The following is a 24,969-nucleotide window of genomic DNA, read 5'->3' as shown; positions in this document are numbered from 1 at the left end:
TTGTCATCATTTCATTTGGGCTCAACAAATCCATTTGGGGTTTTCTTAGCAAAAATACTAGAGTGGTTTACTATTTCCTTCTCTAGTAGGGTTAAGTGACTTACTCAGGATCACACAGCTAGAAAGTGTCTAAGACCAGATTTGAACTAAGAAGTAAGTCTTCCTGACTTTGGATTTAGTACTCTATTTATTGTATCATCTAGTTGTCCTAAGCTTAAAGCTACTGTGATCTTATGATCCTTCTGCTACTAGATCAAGCATTTCATTTTTAAAAATCGTAATTTTGTAGAATCAGAGATTCAAAGCTGAAAGGTAACTAGGTCTAATCTCATTTTACAAAGGAGGAAATTGAGCTCCAGACAGGTAAAATAACTTGTCCTAGGACTTATATAAAGGAGATCAGATTCAAATACATAGCCTAATTCTAAATTTGACAAGCTTTCTAATGTATCAGATTGGCCAATATAGGTTATATATGTTTACATGGGTCTGTCAAGATGTAGATCATAGGGATGGAAAAATAGCTGTCTCTGGAGTCTTCCACCCTTCTCCAATTTGACAGTGAAACTAAAAGTTTAAAAAGTATACTCATGAAAACATATACCTGAGAATACAAATTGAAGGAGCTCTCTTCTTAAAATTGAGATGATTCCTGTCAGTCAAGAGAGAATCTCAGACCTTACCCAAAGGGTAAGTTGGTAATAGAGATCGGAAAGAAGTTCTAAATAGCTTCTTCCAAGTGTCTTTTCCACTTTAGTGGAGTTGAAGAGAATTGAAAATAATCTGTCCTCTCCATATATTGAAACCAAACAGCTCCAATGCCTCTTTTCTCTTTTAGCTCTTGCCAATTCTACCTGATCCTCCTACATTCCAGGCCCTTTGAGCCAAGGATTACAGCCTTTTTCTCCAAATTTATACTCCGTTTCATAAAATTTGTTATTTTTCTGCTTAAAGCATCTAGGTGTCCAATAAGTATAGAGCACTGGGGACAATTAGATGATGCAATTGATAGAGTACTGTATCTGGAGTCAGGAGGACCTGAGTTCAAATCAGATCTCAGATACTTAATACTTCCTAGCTATGTGACCCTGGGCAAGTCATTTAACCCCAAATGCCTTGCAAAACAAACAAACAAACAATAAATAAATAAATATACAGCACTGGTCCTTGAGTCAGGTGGACATGAATTCAGATTCAAGCTCATATTTGTTATGTGATCCTAGGTAAATCAATTGACTTCTATCTCAGTTTCTTCATCCATTAAATGGGAATGATAACACATACTTCCAGGATAGTTGTGAGGATCAAATAAGATAATATTTGAAAAGTACCAAGTACAACACCTACTATATAATAAGTATTTAATAAATTGCTTACTTCCTTTCTTCCTGACTACTCTGTCACTTAAGCAAATTATTATAACTGTGGCTAAGCATTTCATTGCTTATCTATCCATCCATCTATCTATCTATACATAAACACACACACACACGTGTGTGCGCGTGTCTGTGTGTGTGTGCGCGTATGTGTGTGTGTGCGTGTGTGTGTGTGTGTGTGTGTGTGTGTGTGTGTGTGTGTATTATCCTTGCTCAAATAGAACACCATGTGCAGGGAGTTCCTAGGAAGGAGAAGTAGATTGTGTGGTATTTTGTTAGAGCAATTATCTGTTTTAGAGATTAAAGCTGAAGAAAAAGGAGAATTATTGATTAATATTTTACAATTTCCCAAAGAAGAGGATACATTTTCTGAGAGCAGGTTTTAGACAGCTAGATTGAAACCAGGGTTTTAGGAGTGAGATTTAGGCTACTTTCATTCCCTTTCCCTGGACCTCTCCTCTCTTGTTTTAAGAGGAAAACATTCTAGAGAAGAGTGGAGGGAGTTGCAGGGCATGAGTAGCCCTAAATGTTTCTTGCTCATTTCTATAGTTTCCTCTTCTGAAAAACAAAGTAGTTAAACTAGGTGATTTCCACCTCTAAATCCTATTGATCCTTTCCCTCCATAGAATGACAGTACTTAATACCTGAAGGTATAGAGAAGGGTGACAAAAAGGAAGGCACTGGGTTGGAAGTCAGAACCAAAGACAAACTCTACATGTGTCATAATTTTGCTGTGGGTCAATTCTGGCTATCTCATCATAGAATTCTGAACCTCAGATTCTTCTTAGAAAACAAATAAATATTGCAAAGAGCTTTGGTTCTGGATTCAAAAGATTTGGTTTCAGGTCCCACCTGTGGGATCTGAGACAAACCTGAGTTTCCTCATCTCTAAAATAAGAAAGTGTTGAACTAAATAACTTCCAAGGATCTTTCAGCTCCAAATCTATGAAAGAACAGAAGTTTAATTTGAACTGTGAATATTGTGAAATAAGTCTGGGAAGATGTATTAAATCTGGGTGAGATCTCTGATCAGACTAACATATTTCTAAGAGACACAATCATAAATGTTGCAAAAAATATGGGAAAATTGGAACACTAATGCATTGTTGGCAGAGTTGTGAATTAATCCAATCATTCTGTAGAACAATTTGAATCTATGCCCAAAGAGTAACAAAACTATGCATACCCTTTTATAATGTTCAGGCTAGCTCCCTGGAGGGACTCAGGATCAGTCAGAGTCAGGATCAGTCAAAGTCCTTGGTCTTTAGGGGGAGAAATGAAGAAGGCAGGCAAGTTGCCACTTGGCTTGCCAAAGATAATATCCTGGATTCTGGAGCCTGGAGTTTCCAGCCTCTCTTTTCTTCATCCTGAAAGTAAGTAACTCTGACCTCTCTCTCTCAGCCCTCCAATCCTTGCCTCACCACCAATCATGAGGAAAGTTATCACATTACCATATCATCTAAGTGTATGCTTATAGAGCCATTATCTCACATTGAATAATTAGCCGTAAGTGTTCTGCTGTCCGATTCAAGCACACTTTTTCAGAGTTTCATCCCTCTGTACCTTTTGATCCAGAAATACCTGTGTCCCAAAGATATCATTAAAAAGGGGAAAGGAATCCTGTACCAAATGCTTGTACAAACATGTTTGTAGTAGTTCTTTTAGGAAAAAAATAGGTTTTTATTTTCATAGTACACAAAAAGATAGTTTTCAACCTTTACCCAAATTTTTCTTCATCTCTTCCCTCATCCTCTCCTTTAGACAGCAAGCAATCTATGTTAAACTTGTGCAATTCTTCTGTGTGTATTTCCACATTTATCATGCTGTACAAGAAAAATCAGATCAAAAGGAAAAAATGAGGAAAAAAGCAAGCAAACTTTTTCCTTTTTTATGATCTTTTTGGGATACAGATCTGGTAGAAACATGGTAGCAACTCTTTTTGTGGTGGCAAGGGGTTTGAAACTGAGAGGATACCTATCAATTGGGGAATGGCTGAACAAACTGTGGGATATGACTATAATAGAATACTATTCTGCAATAAGAAATGAACAGGCAGATTTCAGAAAAATGTAGAAAGACTACATGAACTGATACTGAGCAAAGTGAGCAAAAACAGGAAAACATACACAGTAACAGCAACATTGTGCAATGATCAATTTTGAAGACAACTATTTTCTTTTTTTTTTCTTTTTTGTTATTATGGCTTTTTATTGACAGAACATATGCATAGGTAATTTTTCAACATTGACCCTTGCAAACACTTCTGTTCTAACTTTTTCTTTCCTTCCCTCCCCCCCCTTCCCTAGATGGCAGGTAGTCTCACACATGTTAAACATGTTAAAGTATATCTTAAATACAATATGTATGTACATATTTATACTGTAATGAGGAGGTAATATCTTCTGCTTTCTCTTCCCAGAAATCAACCAATCAATATGTATGAAGTGGGGCAGCTAGATGGGGCAGTGGATAGAGCATCAGCCCTGAATTCAGGAGGACCCGAGTTCAAATCTGGTCTCAGACACTTAACACTTCCTAGCTGTGTGACCCTGGGCAAGTCACTTAACCCCAGCCTCAGGGAAAAAAAAGAAAAAAAAAAATGTAGGAAGTGTTGCTCACTGCCTGACACTGAGCTAGGAACTAGGGATAGACAAAAATGAAACAGTCTCATCCTCAAGAAGTTTATATTCTATAAGAATAAAGAACATATAAATAAAAGTATATACAAAAGAGATACATATAACTTTGCTTCCAACCAAACCTGAAGTGCTTTCCCCAAGCCGCAGCCCTTTGGCCTGCAGTGAGTACTTGTAACAGGATAGGATTCATGATTGAATCTCTGTGAGTGAAAATGGGTGTTACATCAGTTTGTAGAAAACAAACTTTGAAAGAGGACATTGGAATAGATAAGGTGAGGGAGAAAAGAGAGAATGAGAGAAAAGAGACAAAGGAAGAGGCAAAACAGAGACAGAGAGGGCAGTTGGCAATTTGTAGGGAAGAGATGTGGCCTAGACTTTTTTTGTTTCTTTTGTTTATTAACTTTCTTCTCAATAGTATTTTTCCAAATACATGTAAAGATATTCATAATTGTGAGGTTTTGAGTTTCAAATTTTTCTCTCTTCCTTCCTTTCCTCCCCCCTTCCCAAGCAATCTGATATAGGTTAAACATATGCAATCCTTTTAAGCATATTTCCATATTTGCCATATTATATAAGAAAAATCAAATCAAAAGGTAAAAATTTTTAAAAACCTATGAAAAAGAAAAAGCCACCAAACAAACAAAAGTGAAAATACTATTCTTTGATCCAAATTCAGTCTCCATATTTCTTTCTCTGGATAGAAATCCTCCATCCCAAGTCTATTGGAACTGCCTTGAATCACCACATTGTTAAGAAGAGCCAAGTTCATTACAGCTGATAACCACATAATCTTGTTGTTACTGTGTACAATGTTCTCCTGGTTCTGTTCACATCACTCAGCATCAGTTCGTGTAAGTCTTTCCAGGTTTTTCTGAAATCTCTCTATCATTCTTACAGCACAATAATATTCCATTACATTCATATACCATAACTTATTCGGTCACTCCATAACTGATGGGTATCCCCTCAGTTTCCAATTTCTTGCCACTACAAAAAGAGCTATCACAAACATTTTTGTAAATGTAAGTCCTTTTTCCTCTTTTATGATCTTTTTGAGATACAGACCCAGGAGAGACACTGCTGGATCAAAGGCTATACACAGTTTTATAGCCCTTTGGGCATAGTTCTAAACTGCTCTCCAGAATGATTTAATTCTTCCACCAACAATGCATTTAGTGTTCCAGTTTTCCCACATTCCTTTCAAAATTTTACCATTATCTTTTCCTGTCATCTTTGTCAATCTGAGAGATGTGAAGTAGTAACTCAGAGTTGTCTTAATTTGCATTTCTCTAATCAATAGTGATTTAGAGCATTTTTTCATATGAATAGAAACGTGATCTGGACTTAGGTGAATTAGAGTACGAGAGGGCAGACACAAAAGGGAGCTGGCCTCCATCATATCCTTTGATTTCCAGTATCTAACTGCTGAGAGTATCATCCTTATCTTAAGATAATTTCTTGTCTCTGTTTTAGCTGTGATCTTGCCTAACTCACTAGCTTGAGTGTTATCTGTGTGTATATATATATATATGTATGTGTGTATACCATATGTTTAATAAATATTTTAAAGAATATGTGTATGTATTACACATATTTTTTCCAGAGTTTATATTCTCTCCCTCCCCCTTCCCTTCTCCCAATTAAGAAAATAAAATCTACAGAATTCCTGTTAGAAATATTTGTAATCAAGCAAAAGAATTTCCTGCATTGGTCTTTGGTTATTTTAATATCTATAACTTCTATTGTTTGCTTCTTTCTTTGGCAAAGAGGTCTACTATTATATGGCTTTTTGTGTAACCAGCAATTGATAGCTAAGCTAGTGAGTATAAGCAAAGTGATAATAATAGCTTGTATTTATAGCTTTAAGGTTTGCAAACTATTTTACATGTGTTAACTCATTTGATTTTCATAACCAACTGGTAAGATGTTATCTCCATTTTACAAATGAAACTGAAACACAAAGAAGTTATGTGACATGCCCAGTTTGAAAATGTCCTAAGTTAGGATTCAAATTCTGATCTTCCAAACTCTAAGTTCAGCACTTTTTTCAAAGGTTTGAAAAGCAACTGTTCAAAAGCTTGTATCTTATGCTAGAAATATCCGAGGGGTAAAGATATTTATAATTCTGGTGGATAGGACGCTGACAGTGCCATAATGACCATCCTCCAACCATAAATAAAAATGGGCCAGATGCCTCATGTATCCATGGCACTGGTGAACTGTGTCTATATATAGACAACACAATACCTATATCTTACATACAAAATTAATTTAAAATGAACAGCATTTTGGGGAAAGATGTAGATCAGAGGTTTCAGGGAAGTTATCTCTTGAGCTGTTTTGAAGGAAATAGGAGATTCTCAGGGGGCAAGAATGAGGTGACTAGTATAGTATAATATATTCCTGGTATGACGTAGAGGATATATATATGAAAAGAGAGAGATTTGAGACAGAATGCCTCATTAGGAGAATGCTGCAATAGTCCAGGAGTGATAAGAGAGTATGAATTATGGTGACCTGGTGAATACATAGTAGAATCACAACATATGGAGTGAATGAGTGAATGAAGAGAAGAGAACCAATATGAGAGTTGTAAAGATCTGACAACTATTGAATGTGTGGGGTGAGGGAGAGTGAAAATTCAAGCATAATGCTGAGGATGCTAACGTAGGTGAGGCACCCTTGCAAGAAATAGGGAAATCTTTCCTCAGGAATATGGAATAATCAGTCATCTAAGAACAGGACATAGGAAACCAAGAAAAACCATCATTTTTTATTCCTAATGCACTGGATTCAAAATCCCTATCTCTACACTGAGTCCCTTGCTAGTCTTCACCTGATTGTGCTGAATTTGTGACCTGAACATCAAGTGGGAACTGTACTAATTATCTGTACTTTCTTGTGAATTAAAAACAAACAAACACACACACACACACAAAAAAAAAAAAAACCCCACTATCAGTTCTTTCCCTAGAAATCCTGGATTTGGAGCTATAAGATTACTGGGATCTGAAAGAATTTATAGAGGTGTAGCCAAGTTTAAGATGCATAACTTTATTGTTCATTGCTTTTGAGGATTCTATAAGTACTATATACAATAAAGAATATTTGTTTCCTTTTGTAGGTAGCCAAGTACTATGGGAATAGGAATCTATAAGTTTTCCTATACTTGGATTCTCAAAGCTGTTTTGATTGGGTGAACCTATAATTATTCCCTAGACAAAATCATAGCTAAATAATAGAGTTATCCTCTCTCTGAGAAATAAAGAGAGCTTGGGATTTTAGCACTTTCTCCCATTGGAGCAACTGCATTTAATTACGAGAGAGAACGGGGAGACTACTCAGTTTAGAACTTTTTCACTAAATAGAATCAAGATGGAGGCTATAAGTGCCTCCTTGTAACAAGTTCAGAATATATTTTAAGAAATACTTAATAAACTCAATGAATTAAAAACAACAACAAAAAAAACAACAACAAAAAAAAAAAAAACAGGGAAATTCCGGAGGGAAATGGTTTTTGTTTGTTGTGTGGGAGAAAGAGGGTGTAATCAATCAATCCATCAGCAAATATACTTATTAAATGCCTACTATTGCCGGGCACCATTCTAGACATTGAGGATACAAAGATAAAAAGGAAGAGCTTCATAAGCTCATTACCTTACTCATACACAGGTAAATAAACTCAGACTACAGACAAGGTAAATACAATGTGTGGGGGATTGTGCAGGATTGTGGCTCTTCAGCAAAACTTCTTCGTAGCAAATTCCACGCCTTCAACTCCCTCCCTACTTTAACCTTCCCTGCACTCGAGTTCGAAAGTCGGACTACAACTCCCACAATGCCTTTGTGGTTCGTCGGCCAGCACCACCTCCCTTCCGGCAGCCCCGGGGAGAAGACTACAATGCCCACAGTGCCCTGCTCGCTCTCCATGGTGTTGTTGCCCCTTCCCCGCTTTGGGACGCGATAGAGAAGATCTGCTCGCTAGGCCCCGGGGTCTGCCGTGTCCTTTCCCGGGCACTGAGAGACGGTGACGTGCCGCTGAATCCCAGGAGGCAGAACCAAGGGCTTCCCCCACCCCCGTCCCCATCCCGATTCCCGTCCCGGGTCGCCTAGTCTGCTTCCCACCCCTCCTTCACTTTACCCTTCCTCCTTGCCCAACCCCCTCCCCTCCCCTCCCCTTCCCCCTCCCCTTCCCCCTCCCCTTTTTCCCTTCCCCCCTTCCCTTTCCCCCCTCTCCCCCGGCGGGTTCCGGGGAGCGGAGCTGCCTGAGGCGGGGGTGTCGGCCGCAGCCCCGGGGACTGAAGGAGGCGGGCGGCGGAGGCGGAGGCGGAGGCCAGAAAAGAGAAGATGGCGTCGGAGCTGGAGCCGGAGGTGCAGGCCATTGACCGGAGTTTGCTGGAATGTTCCGCTGAGGAGACCGCGGGGGTAAGCTCCGGGGCCCGGAGGACGGTCCGTGAGCGGTGGTCGGAATGTCTGGAAGTGGGGTGGAAGGAGCCGCCAGGCCGCTCCTGGCAGTCTGGTCCTTCAGCTCTCCGGGGTAACGGCCCCAGAGAGCAGCCCCACTCGGGCCGTCTCATCGTGACCCAGCTGTCTGGCACCCTTCTCTCCCTCTCTCCTGCTCAGGCCGGGGCCGAGCGAACACGCCGGGGCACTGACTCTTCCCCCACAAACTGTCCCCTGTCCCCTAGGGGCCGGCAGCCCCGGCTGCTTCTTCCCTCTGAATCTTTTTGTCAACTTTGGAAAGATCGTCCTCTCCAGGTTGTGGAGTGTCATCTAGAGGCAGCTAGTCTCTGGGAGGAGCATGTAAACAATTGTAACATCTGACGCCCGCCTCCCACCCCCACTTGTCATTCCGCATTCATTGGAAGTGTCCTGAAATCTGTTCCACCGAGTGGGGACAAAAGAGCAGGCTCGCTCTCCTTCCTTTCTTCCCCTATCTTCTCTCCTGTCTTCTCTCTCCTCTTGTTCTCCCTTTCTTTTCTGTGCCCCTCTCCTCCCCCAACGCATTCTTTCTCTCCCCCCCTTTTACCTGTCTGTGTCTGTCTCTCCTTTTTCTCCTCTCCCCCTTTTTCCTTTCCCCCCTTTCCCTTCTTCCTCCCTCTTTCTCTCTTTCCCTTCCCCACCTTCCCTTTTTCCTCTCTTCCTTCTCCTCCTCCTCTCTTTCCCGTTCTCCTATTTCCTTTTTCTCTCTTCCTTCTTCCCCTTCTCCCTTTTCCTTCCCTCTTGCTTTTTCCCCCTTTCCCTTCCCTTCTTTTTCTTTCCTCTTCTCTTCCCTTTCTCTTTCCTCCCTTTTCTTTTCCCTCTTCTCTTTTCTTTCCACTATTTTCAACTTTTCCTCTTTTTCTCTCTCCGTTTCTCCTTTTCTCTTCTTCCCCATCTCCTTTCTCTGAATCTCTCCTTTTTCTCTCTTCCTTTCTACTTCCTTACTCTTCAATTCCTCTTTCCCTTCATCCTTTCCCCTCCTTTTCCTTGAAAAAAGTCACTTTTATTGAGTAGCAGATCCACAAGTGCAATAGGATGTTCACTGTCTTCATTTTGTTGTTCAGTGGTGTCCAATTCATGACCTCACTTGGGGTTTTCTTGGCAAAGATATGGAGCGGTTTGCCATTCTCCACCTCATTTTACAGATGAGGGAACTGAGACAAACAGGGTAACACAGGTAGTAAGCAGCCAGGTTTGTATGAGATGAGTCTTTTAGACCTGGAACTATATTCGCTGGGCTTTTAGCGACATTAGGAAGAGTTATGACAGTAGGATCAAACTCAAATAGAAATGAATATTGACATAGAAAAAACTACAAATTAATTATTTTATGTTCTCTATTTTGTATTATATTTTTATTTATTTTATTAAACATTTCTTAATGACATTTTAATATAGGGAGTTTTGGTGGTCTCAGGGCTAACAGTTTGATATCTCTATAGTAAACCATTCTTTTGATTTTTAAACACAACTGTGTCTGATGGAACCATAGAACTGTCCTGTATGTGTGTGTGTGTGTGTGTGTGTGTGTTTAATGGCAGTAAAAATTAACAATTTAAAATTGCCTTTAAAGAATATATGACATCTCTTCTCTAGTGAAATCTTTTTAGAACAAGCAGAAGTGCTAAGAGCTAATCATCTAGTTTGCCTCTAAATAAAGCTGAAAATAACTTTAGTTTCTCAATGATCCCTTGGCATAGGTGCCATCTCCAGGGCTCCAGATCTTTTTTTTTTTTTTAAAGCTACTGTTTGCCTTGAATGACCTGTGAACTTATGGATGGCTATATTTGAAAGGGAGAGGGGATATTACTGTTAAATAAATGCTTAGAAGTTCTCTGTGAATGGGAGAGTAGACTGAAGTGAATTTGACTGGAAAAAGGAAAGGGATTAGAAGGAGGTACCAGAAAGATCTGTAATTGGAACTTAATTTACTGATATGTTGCATCTGTGTATCAATTTTCCCCAAAGAGTCAAGAATGTTTTGTCTTCGGTCTTTTTAACTATAGTGTAGAACTGTTTGGTTAGGCTTTGCTTTCATCTACTTTATACTGACTTGTAACATCCACTCAATATTTAAAGATTAGAAAACCTTAGCCTAGATTTTGCTGTATTCTGTGTTGATTCATGTAAACAAAATGGGAACAACCTTCAATTAATAAATAATGAAACTATATGGATAAAGTATTCTATCTACAGTTGACCCATTCTTTAGATACTTGATGACTGTAGTTTTCTCATCTGTAAAATGAAACAGTTGAATTGAACTAGATAAAACTAAGGTTTCTTCCAGCTTTAGAGCTATGGTTTTGCTTCCCTAACATCTCTCCAATTTCTGCTATTGTCTTTATGCAGGCCTTTATTACCACTTCCCTGGAATATTAAAATTCTCTTTTTTTGAAAAATGTTTTTATTGATGTCTTTTTGTTTTTAACATTCTCATAATACTCCCCTACTCCTAGAGTGCCATCTCATATAACAAATATTTTTTAAAGACAAAAGAAAGAAAAAGAATAAGTAAAAATTAGGACAGCTGATGAATATATTGAAAATTCTGAAAACATGTACAACATCTGCATACTGTCCACTTCCAAGAAGGAGTTGAAAGTATCTTTTCATATCTCTTTTTGAATTATAATTGCAATACCATTTTAAAGGTATTCTCTTTTCCTCCTCTAATCCACCTTTAATGTCAGAAAAACAATCTTATTGCATATATGTGGTTATTTTATGCCTCTTTTCAAAAATCTCACTATTGCCTTAAACCTAAACTAAAATATCACCCCCATGAAACCTTCCCTAATTTCCCTTTCCCAGTCAGTAGTATTGTTTTCTGTATATTTAATATGTCTAATGTATATTTGTGCCTATCTAATATACTTGTTATTTTATATTATTTATAGCTCGCTTTTATCAACCGATTAGATTATAAGTTTCGTGAAGATAGGGATCCTGATTTATAAAATCTTGTATCTTTTCCTATCTGCCAAAATGTTCTGCACAAAATAAGGTTAGGCAAATATTTATTGAATTGGATGAAATAGTGAGATTATAGTAGAAAACTAGTAAGAAAATCTGTAGTAGAATCCCAGGCTTCTAAGAACATATAGTTCAATAGACTGTAGTACTACACTGATTGAGAGATCAAAGGAATTGCAACCCAAAGTCATTAGTTTGGAGTTCACTGAATTAAAATTTTTTTATAGTGCAAACTTTCCAAAATAATTTTACTTTTGTAATTACTTTTTAAAAATTCAGTGCCATGTCTTTTTATATATATAGCATATATATGTGTGTGTATAGATAGATAGATATGCATTGATATATAGAGAGAGGCAAACAGTAAATTATTTTTAAGTCTCATTTTCCATATATAATCTGTAGGTATTCATAGGCTTAATGCAATTCTTCAATGGATTCCAAACAGAAAGTACATCTAAAAGAGTTAGAAACTAAATCCTCACATTTTCTTTGGGACCAGAAACTGGTACACAGTACAAAATATATATTTATCATCATGTTACTTTTTAAATGGGTTAAAGTGAGCCACTACTAAACAAATTCATAATGTAAAGAAGAAAGAAATGTTTGCTCTGAGACCTGAAGGTTAACAATGAAGTTGGCTCTGCATGTTCACTGATTCAGCAGTGTCTATGATAATTATTGAAAGATAAAATGAGTTATATAATGTACAATCCGTCTCTTCCTGCCTCCCCCAATCATCTGAGAGTTATTTATTTATTTTTGGGGGGCCCATCCTCTGATGAAAATCATCTACTATTCTGCCTCTTTGGGTCTTAGCATTTGTGTCAGGGCATGAATTGGAATCCAGGTCTTCATTCAAAGGCTGATTCTAGTATCTCTTGCTGCCTTTTTAATAGAATTATGTACTTCTTAGTTAACTTAAAGGAATTGTGATTTTTGTCTTCCTTCACCGATCCAGATACTTATTCTTCTAAACTTTGATTAGTCTTTGTAAATTGTAATTGGAAAAAAAAAATCATTGCCTGGTGGCTAGCCTAATAAGACTAAATTAGGTTGATGCTGGAATAACTAATAATCTGTGTCCAAGTCTATATATTAAGTCTTAACTTTCTTATTGGTATATTAGCAAAAGAGCTGACTTGGTATGAGCAAAGGTCTAGGAGTAGGTTCAAACCCTAATTTTACTAGCTTATAAATTACTTGATTTTGCTGATCCTTTTGTGGCTTGTTGGGCATAAATTAATTAATGCATATAAAGTACTTTTCACACCTTAAAGCACAAAATAAGTATCATTTCTGAGGGCACCATCATTATGAATTTGGAATTGAAAGGACCCTAAAAATTATCTAGTTGGAAACAGATCTAGAGAGGTTAAGTTGTTTGCTGAAAGTCACACAGGTTAATAAGTGGAAGTGTGAGAATCAGAACCCAATCTATTGTCAAGCTTGAAGGGGTTACACTCTTCATCTTAGTCAACTCAAATTAATAACATGGAGTCATTTGGTATGGTTCCTGATCTAATCAGTTTGCTTCCTTCTACATAATTTCTCTTTCCTATCTCTCTCTTTTTTTAAATTTACTTATGATAGGGCTGGAATACACAAATTCCAAAGTCTCTTCTAGTTCTAAATCAAAGATCTTATGATCTGATAGCTACAATTCTACTTCAAGTCTTCATTGCTTGTCACTTAGACTAATATAGTAGTCATCTTATGGGTTCCTCTGTGTCTTGTCTCTTGCATCTCCAATCTGTTTTTCATATTATTACCAGTTTCATCTTCCTAAAACATGAGTCTGGCCATGGTACTCTGCCTTCAAAATCCATTAGTGGTTCCCTAAATTTTCTAAGATAAAAAGGAAAATTTAAATATACTCTAAGTGCAAAATAACCCGGCATTGAAGATCTTCCATATTCTGGTACCATTCTACCTTTCTAACCTTATTTCACATTATTCCCCTTCCTATATTCTGTATTCCAACCAAATTAGACTAATTTCCTACCTTCCGACATAAAGACTCTTCCCCCACCTAAGATGTTTGCCCTTTTCATCTGTGCCTATTTCCCCACCAAGCCTTACCTGAGTCTCCAAGCTATTGGGGAGAAGGGGAAGGAGAGAATGTGTGTGTGTGTGTGTGTGTGTGTGTGTGTGTGTGTGTGTGTGTGTGTGTGTGTGTGTAACACATCATGTTTCCCAGAATATTTTTTTTTGCTACTTTTATTTCCTACTTATATATGCACACTTATCTGTATGTATATTGTAATCATTCCATTAAGATATTAATTGCTTGACCACAGGGATTGTTTCATTTTTGTTGCATCACCAGTGCCTAAAACATTCCCATGTCTGGGTGGGTATTTAATAAGTGTTTGTTGTATTGAATTTAGGGGAACATGTCAGGGACTGCTTTCCATTGTTATGACTAAAGAAACTTGAGTAGGTCACTGAATGTAATGGATGGTAATGAAGTAGAATACTTTTCACAATATTCTCCAAGTCTGACTTTAAAGTTAGATTTCCCCCTCAAGTTAGAATGAATTAATGAAATTTTTATTAATAATAGTTTTCATGTTGGTGCTATTGTAGGACTAAATAAGTCTATAGGTTTGAAATTAAATTTCTATTAAATAGTTACATAGGAAGAAAGGCAAGTAAGCAAGTAACGTGTTATAAAAGTATAGCTGGTGACTGGTTGGAATCACATTATCATTGGAAATTGTAACTAATGAACACTAGTCTTATCTTCTCATTCCTTATCTTTAATCTATAACTATATCAAATGACTGGAAACATTGCTTTTCCTAAAGTGTGCCTAACATTATATGAGCAGGAATGATCTTCTGCTTATCAGAGATCCCATCTATCTCTTGGAGTTCAAGAATACAGGCTGGATGTTGTGACCAGTCCTGCAAGGAAACCCAGAGAAGCCTGTGTTCTGGGACACAAGCCCAAAGGGCTTTGGATTTGGAACTGGGCTCTATCACTGATTCTGGATTTTCTCTATGGTGCTATAGAAGATTCTTCATGCAAGAAGTTTGCTCTACTTCTGGATTTCTTATCTTAGAAGTACACTCTGACCCTGTAGTCTTCCTCTGATTGGCTGTTTCCTCTCAGAACATTCACTTTAGAGAATGAGTCCAGGCCAGCCATCTAATAACAATAACCACAAAAATAATAATAGCTTGCTTTTATATAATGCTTTAAAGTTTGCAAAACTCTTTTAAATATATTAACTCATTTGATTCCTATAGCTGCCCTTTAAAGTGGCTGATGTTTTTCCCATTTTATAGATGAGGAAACTGAGGTACATAGCAGTTAATCACACAACTATTTGGGTCTAAGGTGAAATTCAAATTCAGATCTTTCTGACTCCAAGCCTTGCATTTTATCCTGTATACTATACCTTGCTGCCTCTAAATTCATTCTTTTCCAGACTCTACTCCTTACTGTCAGATACCATGCTGTGTCCTGGATCTCCTGTCTTCCCGCTTATATTTCAGCTTCTGTTTATATATCTTCTTTGTCTTGGGCTTTCTTTCTTTCTTTGTATTGTATTTATATTCTCAATATTTAGCTCAGTTCCTAGCACATAGTAAGCATTTAATAAATATTTCTTGACTTGTCACTGCTTTCTTTTGATTAGCATAACTTCTAAATTTATTTCTAAGGTTACTCTTTAATATATTGCACTTTAATATAATTACAAAAATGTCCCATTCCTCTATTTCCAATTTTTAATTTTTTTTTCTTGGCAGAATTGTTTTCACAGCAGGTGTGGATGTCCCAGACCTACTCTATATGTCTACATTTCTTGTATCAACAAGTTTGAATATAATGCCACAATTAGCTGTTTATAGCTTATAGTTATTGCTTTTAAGTATTAAGGATTTGCCTTAGAAAAAAGTAAACTTCCATAATTGGAATTAATTTTTTTGAATTCCTCTGAAATTTTTCAAAGGTAATGATTTATAGTTGATTTTACAGCTGATTTTATAGTTCATTCTAAAAATACTGATGTACATTCCTATAGCAGAAACACTTCTGGTCTTTGAATCAGCAATTTGTGTTCAAGTCTTTTCTCTGACATTTATTGTGTAACTGTAGACAAGTCAGCCTCTAGACCTTTGTTTATCTGTAGAAGGAAGTAATACTCAAACTACCTATTTTATAGGGCTATTAGGAGAAAGCAGTGGGATAGAGTGTGAGAAGGTCGAATTTTGGAGTTCAAGTACACTGGGATTCAGATCCTGGCTCTTTGACATTGAGCAAGTTATTTTTCCTCAGTGGACCTCAGTTTTCTCATCTGTACAATGAAAGGATTGGACAGATGGCTGATAAGAGCCCTTCTGGCTATAAATCTATGATCCTGTGAAAGGTATTTGTAAAACTTGAAGTACTATACTGATGGAATTTTTTTTCATATTACAAACGGAATGCAAAAGGAGAATATACTTCCTTCTTCCCTTAACATATATAATCTTTTTCTTTTGGTGGGGGGAGGGAGGCAGTTGGGATTAAATGACTTGCCCAAGGTCACACAGCTAGCTAGTATTAAGTGTCTGAGGTTAGATTTGAAATCAGGTCCTCCTGACTCCAAGGCTACTGCTCTATTGCGCCTTAGCATTTGTAGTCGATGTTTTTATTTATAAATTCTTTTCATATCCTTTTCTTAGAGAACACATTTCCTAATGTAAATTTGTTTTGAGCTGTTTTCTCACAAAAACTTCATTAAATAAATTCAGATGATTATTATTTTAAGAAACAGTACCATACAAACTGTAATAACAGAAACTGTTTGCAAAGAGCTTTTATCCTTTCTTAACAGTACAAAATAGTATGTGAGAGCAACTAATGATTATTTGGATAAATGCATAACAATATTTTTTTTCCTTTGTTATAGTGGGACAAAGTGGGGTCTTACGGGCGGCCTAGGAAGACAGCTGCTTTGATTATTGAAGAGGATGGATAAATCAAGGAACATTTACCAACATTTTACTTGGTTTTATTATTTAAAGGATAGTCTTTTTATTGGCATGGGTGACAGCCATTGATGCAATGTGAGATGCTTTTATGACTTAGTAGATGATTTCTAAGAGTTGCAATGGCCAAAATTCATCACTTTGTCATAAGTTAGTTATGAGCATTTCTGAACTTACCTTGCTTGGTCCTTGGGAGACAGACATACCAACAAGCCCATACTGAAAGCCTTCCCAATTATTAGGGTCTGCCAGAGCTTGTACTCTGCTTATCATTTCAATGCCATGAAGAAGCATCAGAGTAAGATAGATGTTAGGGGTAGTTAAAAATTATTTTCTATGATCATATGTTTTTCTGTTGAATATAGTTTAATTTTTGTAATGTATCGGTTTCATGTATTTTTTTGACAGCTCAAATCTTGCAGGAAGTGGTAATGACAAAGAAGGTATAATTTTCAACCCTTGCATAGAGGTGTATAGATGTTCCTATGCTATCTGAGGATAGGTTATTTGTATCCTGGTAGTCTGAGACTAGAGAGATGATTTTTAAGAGTCTTACTAGAACTATTTTGAGCTTTACTTCTTTTCCCCAGAGGCTAGATCATACTATTAGAAGAAGAAATCCAGTCTTATAAGTATGATGTGATGGTAACTCCTGTAGTAAGAATTATTTTTGTTTAGATTTACTTTCCTCATTAGTTGCTTCCAATATAGACATAAAACTAATTTAGGGTCCTATTTTTAAAAAATTAACACATGTTAACAGGATTTTTCCAAATGACATCTATTTTGTGTTATTTTACCTTGTGGCTCTGAGTTCTTGAAAGTGATACCAATGGAACACATTCTGGCAAGTTCTATAGCAAGTTGGAAAAAATTCAGAAACAGAAGCTTGTCTACTACATGATTTTTTTTTTTTTTTTTTTTTGCTAAAGCAAGTAAGCCCAGTGGAATCTTTCAGTTGAAGATGTGCTCACATTGATGAAATGAGAGATATTAAATGTTAAAGTATGAAGGTCCTGGCTAGCTCCTCTGAAGGCTCAGAATAAGTCCTTGTCAGGATAAATAAAAGTCCTGAGTTCTCACCTTGTAATCCTAACTTAAAGTAAGTTGAAGAAAACAGCAATTGTGGCAACTAGTTGGAACTAATTTTAAGAAACATGAATTTCAATGAATGTTGGAGAGAATGTGAGAAAACTGGGACACTGATACTTTGTTGGTGGAACTGTGAATGAATCCAACTATTCTGGAGAGCAATTTAGAACTATGCTCAAAAAGTTATCAAACTGTAATCCAGCCGTTACTACTGGGTTTATATCCCAAAGAAATCTTAAAAAAGGGAAAGGGACACACATGTGCAAAAATGTTTGTGGCTACCCTTTTTGTAGTGGCTACAAACTGGAAACTGAATGGATGCCCATCAATTGGAGAATGGCTAAATAAATTATGGTACATGAATATTATGGAATATTATTGTTCTGTAAGAAATGACCAACAGGATGATTTCAGAGAGGCATGGAAAGATTTAGATGCTAAGTGAAACAAGCAGAACCAGGAGATCATTACACATGGCAACAAGAAGACTATATAATGATCAATTCTGATGGACATGGCTCTCTTCAACAATGAATTGATTTAGGCCAGTTCCTATTGTTCAGTAATGAAGAGAGCCATCTACACCCAGAGAGAGGACTGTGGGAACTGAGTATGGACTACAACATAGCATTTTCACACTTTCTGTTTTATTTGCTTGCATTTTTGTTTTCCTTCTCAGGGTTGGTTTTTTTTTTTTTTCTTTCTTTCTAGATCCAATTTTTCTTGTGCAGTAAAATAACTATATGGATATGTATACATATATTGGATTTAGTGTATATTTTAACATGTATTGGAATACTTCTAGGGGAGGGGGTGGAGGAAAAGAAGGGAAAATTTGGAACAGAAGGTTTTGCAAGGGTCAGTGTTGAAAAATTACCCTTGCATATGTTTTGTAAATAAAAAGGTATAATAAGAAAAAAAAAGAAACATGAATTTCTTTTGTTTAGAAATTCATGATCCTTTATTCTCTAAGGAGCCTTTTTTTACCTTTCCCCGAAACCTCCCACTCTGTTTCTCTTATATCATTTCCATTTGGCCAATTCTGCTTTTTAAAATATTCTTCTCCTCATTGACTTTTTGTATTTCCTTTACCATTTGGCCTAGTCTGTCTCCTTAACCAATTATTAACTTGTTTTTCATGATTTTCTTGCATCATTCTTATTTCTCTTCCCAATTTTTCTTTTACCATTCTTACCATCCTTTTTAAGTTCTTCCATGGCCTGAGACCATTTCATATTTTTCTTGGATGTAGGTGCTTTGACTTAATTATCTTCTTGAATGTGTCTTAATTTTCCTTGTCATCATAATAACTTTCTATGATCAGAATCTTTTTCTGTTGTTCATTTTTCTAGCTGTTACTTGATTTTTAACTCTTTATTAAAATATGGCTCTGGGGGCAGTTAAGTGGTACAGTGGATAGAGCATCAGCCCTAAAGTCAGGAGGACTTGAGTTCAAATCTAGCCTCAGACACTTAATATTTCCAAAATTGTGTGATCCTGGGCAAGTCATTTAGCCCCAATTGCTTCAGCAAAAATAAATAAGTAAATGAATTAATTAATTGGGAATGGCTAAACAAATAGTGTTATGTTAGTGTTATGGAGAATATTCCTGTGCTGTAAGAAATGATGAGCTGGTTCATTTTAGAAAACATGAAAAGACTTGCATGAAATAATGACTTGTGAAATAACCAGAACCAAGAGAAATCTATACAGTAACAAATATGAGCCATCAAGTTATTTTGACTATTATTAATAGTTGGATCAAAAAGAGGGACCTATGCTATCTACCTTCAGAGAAAGAACTAATAAATAGAAGTAAGCATAGTATGGTTTTACATATATTTATAAAGGTGTCAAATGTTGGCCCCTTTGTATGGTGGAGAACAAGGGAAAGGTCAGAACTTAAAGTATAATTCACCCCCTCCAGAATTTTTTTATCTTTATTGGAAAAAAGAAACTTGTCTTAGTTCTGATACTTTAAAAAATCTTAATATTACAGTGAAATGTTACATAATTAAAACTGAATATTGAGAGAATGGTTTGTAGTCTTGATTTGTATTTCATCAACTGAAACATTTATTTAACCTGAACTGTTTTTTTTGTTTGTTTGTTTTTTTAAATTATCCAAGAATAGGTTTGACCTTCCCTGGTCAATAGCATCATTAAGCTACAATAGTGATTTTAGGTAACTTCATCACTTTCCTCCCTGGAATTAAAATAACTGTTAAAAAAGACTCTTTTCATAAGATTTGAGACCATAAAATGAAGGAAAAACAAGAAGTTATTCATTCCTATTTTTCACATATATCATATATCAAGAAATTTGATAACTTTTTAGGATTGTTAGGAGATTTTTTCAATCGTAATTCTTAATATTTATTCTTTTCTGTGCATGTTATTCTTTGCCAGTAGTGTATTAAAAACATCTGATTTTTTTCCTTTTTAAGAAGAGCTTTTGTTCTACTTTTACTTGCTGTGAAACCTGAAGTTTGTTCCTGAACAAACTAGTTCTAGTAAAAATAATTACCTAATAGATTACATATTTTGTTTACTTATTGATTTATTAGTAACTGATCACATGACTTGACTGTTGGCTACTCTATTTGTTCCTATTTTCATATCTGAGCTTAAGGTATAGATAGATATATTTTTAACTTAGGCCCAGCAATTCCAAAGGACAGGATCCAAAAGATCCTTGAGGCTTCTAGAAATATACTGTAGGTTGAAAGGTTTAACAAAATTAAAAGGTGTTTAGGAAAGATAGATTTACATTTAGGAGATAAAATCATCAACTTAACCTGTCTAAATGATAAATTCCTTTGAATTAATTTGCATTCCATTTTTATGACATGTTAACCTCAGAGACAACTGGCGTAGTAGAGAGTCCACATCAATCTGAATTAAAGTCTTATTTTTACTATATACCAATTGTATAATTTTCAACTTAATTGACCTCTCAATATCCCAGCAACTTTGTAATTAAAAGAAAATTGTTAATTTCTTTTAAATTAAAAAGCATATTTTTTCTCCTTTCTACCTCTTCCTCTGTCAGTTAAAATAACAATAAAACAAAATCGGAAATAGAAACATCCAAAAAATCCCAAACTCTTGTAACATAACACATAGTTGAGCAAACAAATTCTCACTTTGGTCATGTCCCAAGATGTATATGTCATGTTTCAACTTGAGTCTATTGCCTCATTTTTTTAGAAGATGTGTAGCATGCTTCATCATTGGTACTCTGTGGTTTTGATTAGCCATTTCATTGGTAACAAACTCAAGCAACTTTCTAGGAACATAAGTTAAAGAACAATTATAAAACAGTTACTTTCTTTTCCACAGAGAACTCTTACCCTGATGATACAAGTCCTGATCCATTCAAACAACAACAAAAAACAAAACCCAAGACTTAATAGAATTCTTAAGTTTCACTTAAAATGTGAAATTGGCTAGGAAGAAAAAAATTTTTTTAATCTTTAGAACTTAACTTTCACTTAGATATATTCCTAGTGCCAACAATTGTTTGATTTTGATTATAACTCAGAATTAGGAACTGTTTACTAATTTTAATCTCTTATTTCAGTGAAAAATTTTCAGTCTTTGCAGGTGGTAAAATATTTTGTAAAAATACTTTTTATCCTTAGTTGTACAAACTTCCGGAGAAGTGGAAGAAAAAAAAATGTAATTGTATAGTCTATTTATAATACTAGCATTGACCTTGGACAAAGATTACTAATAGTATTATGATAGGGTGGGGGAATGGCAAGTGGGAGTAATATCAAGTTATTACAGTTTTGTTATTAAAATTAGATATTCTGCTTTTCATTTAGAAATTTAGAAATAGTCTCATAATTAAATATTGCTGTTTTTGTGCCAGGTAAATATTATTATGCTGTAACATAATTAGTGGACAATTTTGATAACAAACTAATTCTCTTCGAAATGTTTCAAAGTGTTTTCTGTGCATAAATACTGCCCAGTAATGAATTGTTAGTTGCATTAACTCAATTTTAGTACTAGAAAAAGCAATTTAGCAGCTTTTTTTTTTCATGTTTGAAGTGCCAAAATTGGTTTGATTTCTATTCAAGATATAGTATGAAGATAGAGAAAGTCAAGTTCCTGAAAATGTTGTGGAGGAATGATAGAATTGGAGAGATGGAGCATACAAAATAGAATTAAGACAGAACAAATTACCTTTTAGAATAATGTTACAAATTTAAAGAGCACTTTCAAAAAAAAAAAAAAAAGAATACTTTCCTCAAAATAATCCTATGGGTGAGGTAGTTCAGGGACTATTATTTTCATTATATAAATGAAGAAGCTAGTGCTTAGAGCATTGAAGGGATTGAGCTAGAATCAAAGGCTGAATCTTTTCATTCCACTTATAGTGTCAGTTTACCAGCAAATATAAATACATGAAAAATTGAAAGGAGGAAACAATGACTTTAAGAACTGACTTTTCTTTTCAATTTTAGTAAATTTGTTTTCACCTTATTAAAAATAAAACTGTTCTACAACTGAATTAGAATTAATAATGGTTTGGTGGAGGATTTATGAGGAGGACTAAAACTAGAATTATCCAGAATAAATGGGATTTTAATTTGTATCACTAAAGGAATATTCACACTGATCACAAAAACATGGATCTATCAAAAAATAATTTTAAATGAAAATTTGAAATATATCTTTAAAAGAGTCAATCAGCAGCACTTAATTCACATGAAAAGTAATTAGTTTCCTTTTTTTTTTTTTTTTAAACTATTAAGGTATTCTGACTTGACCTTTTTTTTTTCTTTCTTTCTTTTTTTTTTTTTTAAGAAATGGCTACAAGCAACTGACCTCACAAGAGAAGTATACCAGCATCTAGCCCACTATGTACCCAAAATATATTGTAGGGGTCCCAATCCTGCTCCACAGAGAGAAGATATGCTGGCACAGCATGTTTTGTTGGGACCCATGGAATGGTATCTTTGTGGTGAAGATCCTGCATTTGGATTTCCAAAACTTGAACAAGCAAACAAACCTTCCCATCTTTGTGGTCGTGTTTTTAAAGTAGGAGAGCCTACGTACTCTTGCAGGTAACACATCTTCCTCCTAAAATATTAACATAATTTTACTTGAAAATTTAAATATTTTTACTTCTATTTATGTATATCTTATTTTTAAAAAATAATTGAAACATGCCTCATAACAACTACTTACTTAACTAAATGCTTATTATGTGTATGCTGATAGTACAGTCTCTGCTTTTGTGGAATATACATTAATTGGAGGAATACTATATACATATAATCAAATACAAGAACATTTGAGAAGAAAATGAGCAGTAACTAGAGGCAGAAAGGTTTTGGGATGGAAAGAGTAGCACTTGGGCTGAGCGATTAGAGAAACTCAGGTTTCAAAGACACAGTGGTTAAGAAGAAATGCATTCCAGTCCTGTTGGCCAGCTTGTGCTGGAGGTGGGGAATGCAGTGTCTTGTTTAGAGGATAGCAAATCAATTTGGTAATAACATAGAGTGCATGAAGGAGAATTATGTAATATCAGCCTAATACAGGAGTCTGGAGTCCATATGTAAACGGTTAAAATGCCAAGAAACTATTTTTAACTACCATAAGAAAAAAACATTAAACAAATATGAAATGCTTACTTTTGAACTGTTGAGATTTACATTATAATAATAGTTGTTTCTTTGGGTATTTGATATGCCTACTTTTATTTAAAATGAGTTACTCTGTTTTTGTTTTGTTTCCTGGCCTACTAGCCTATTTTTTACTATTTCTCAAATAATCTATAACTGCTATCATTAAATTGTGCTTTGAAGTATAGAAATAAAAGCATTTCTTTTGCTTTATCTAATTCAACTTTGTGCATAACAGCTGCTCAGGGTTGTTTTTTTTTTTGGTTTGTTTTTGTTTTTGTTTTGCTGTTGCCCATTTTTAAAAATAATTTTTCGTTATAAACTTAATAATAGTCTCAATTATTATGAACACATAAAATATGGAATAAAATTCAGATCAAGACCTTAAATTCAAAACTTTACATTTTGATTTAAAAAATAAACTTTGATAAAATACTAACAGTAATAGTTTAATACGTATATTTGTCTTATCTCTTTTCCATTTTCTTTCTTAAAAATTTTTTGTTGCTGTTACATTTGTATAATCTTTTTTATGTCTTTCTGAAGTTTTTTTTCACTTTGGATTATTTCATATATCATAACATTTCTGTATGTTCTTTACATGTTGTTTTTATTGTACAATAATATCAGATAACATTGTTTATTCAGGTATTTCCCAGACAATGGACCTTATAAATTTTTATTTTTTTCCCCTCTTTGAGTAGCTTTAAATATTTTTGAATGCATCCTTAGGGTGTCTCAAAAAATAGGATCATTAGGGACTGTTTTGTGACTCTCACTGTATTTTACCAGATTGCTCTCCAAAAAGATTGCACCAATTTATATAGCTTACTAAGTAACAATATGATTGCTTCTCTTTAACCCTGCCAGCATTGAATTTACTATCTTAAGTTATTTTAATGGATATAATGTAGAATCTTAGAGTATTTTTTTTCTTTGCATCTCCCTTTGCAATAGAAAGCATGAACAGTCTTTCAAGTGCTTTTTAATAACTTGTCTTTACTACTGTGAACACTTTAACCATTTTTACGTTGGGGAATTAGTTTTACTGTTGTAAATTTGAATTAGATTGATTAGAAATTTTCCCTCCCCATTTATTCTTTTCACTTTGAATAAGAAGTATTTGTCATGTGTAAAGCACTAAAATTTCTTCTATTTTTTAATACTTTCTTCTAAAACTGAAAGGTTTAATTTTTTTCTTATTTATGGTTTGGCTTTTTATGTTTTGATAGTGATTCAACTGTTCAATTTGTTTTATGTGCTATGAAATATGAATCTAAAGTTGTTTTTTGTCAAACTGCTATGCAGTTTTCTCAGCAATTTTATTGACTGATTCTTTCCCCCAATGTTTTATTATCTTATGTTTTATCAAACACTGACCTCTGTATACAGAAGTATATTTTGTTCCTTTTCTGTATTCTTTATTATGTTTCATTGATATATTTTCCTATTATTTATCATGATCTTGTCATTTTGACTATTACTATTTTATAATGTATTTTGAAATAATAGTAGGGTAAATCACATTCTGGTCTTTTTTTCTTCTATAAAATAAGTTAATTAATAATAATTAATTAATGTCTTTTGTTTTTTGTACCACATTCTGTTTTCCAGTGTGCCCTCTTCCTTACCTTCAGCCATCTTTGTAACAAAGAAAAATAGTTAATTAAAATTGACACAATGTCCGTATGTGGCAACATATGTAATGTCTTGCACTTCTTTCCTGAGAGAGTTGGGGTGTTATCTGTCCTCTGAGATAGTCAAACTGAATAACTAGAAT

General features: G+C 35.0%; 1 protein-coding gene across 3 annotated transcripts in view; it reads left to right on the top strand.

The window, feature by feature from the left end:
- Nucleotides 1-8,219: 8,219 nt before the first annotated feature.
- UBR2 (ubiquitin protein ligase E3 component n-recognin 2) overlaps nt 8,220-24,969 on the top strand; it is a 145,801-nt gene continuing 129,051 nt past the window's right edge. The window contains exons 1-2 of one of the 3 annotated variants that reach the window (XM_074310892.1): nt 8,220-8,440; nt 22,369-22,628. In XM_074310892.1, the coding sequence (XP_074166993.1) occupies nt 8,363-8,440; nt 22,369-22,628 (338 nt within the window). In that variant the 5' untranslated portion in view covers nt 8,220-8,362. The remainder of the gene's footprint in view (nt 8,441-22,368; nt 22,629-24,969) is intronic. The other 2 variants (XM_074310891.1, XM_074310890.1) reach the window with 2 other exon arrangements.

This window comes from Sminthopsis crassicaudata, chromosome 4, assembly GCF_048593235.1.
Source record: "Sminthopsis crassicaudata isolate SCR6 chromosome 4, ASM4859323v1, whole genome shotgun sequence".
Lineage (NCBI taxonomy): Eukaryota > Metazoa > Chordata > Mammalia > Dasyuromorphia > Dasyuridae > Sminthopsis > Sminthopsis crassicaudata.
This window is presented reverse-complemented; position numbering and strand designations above follow the sequence as displayed.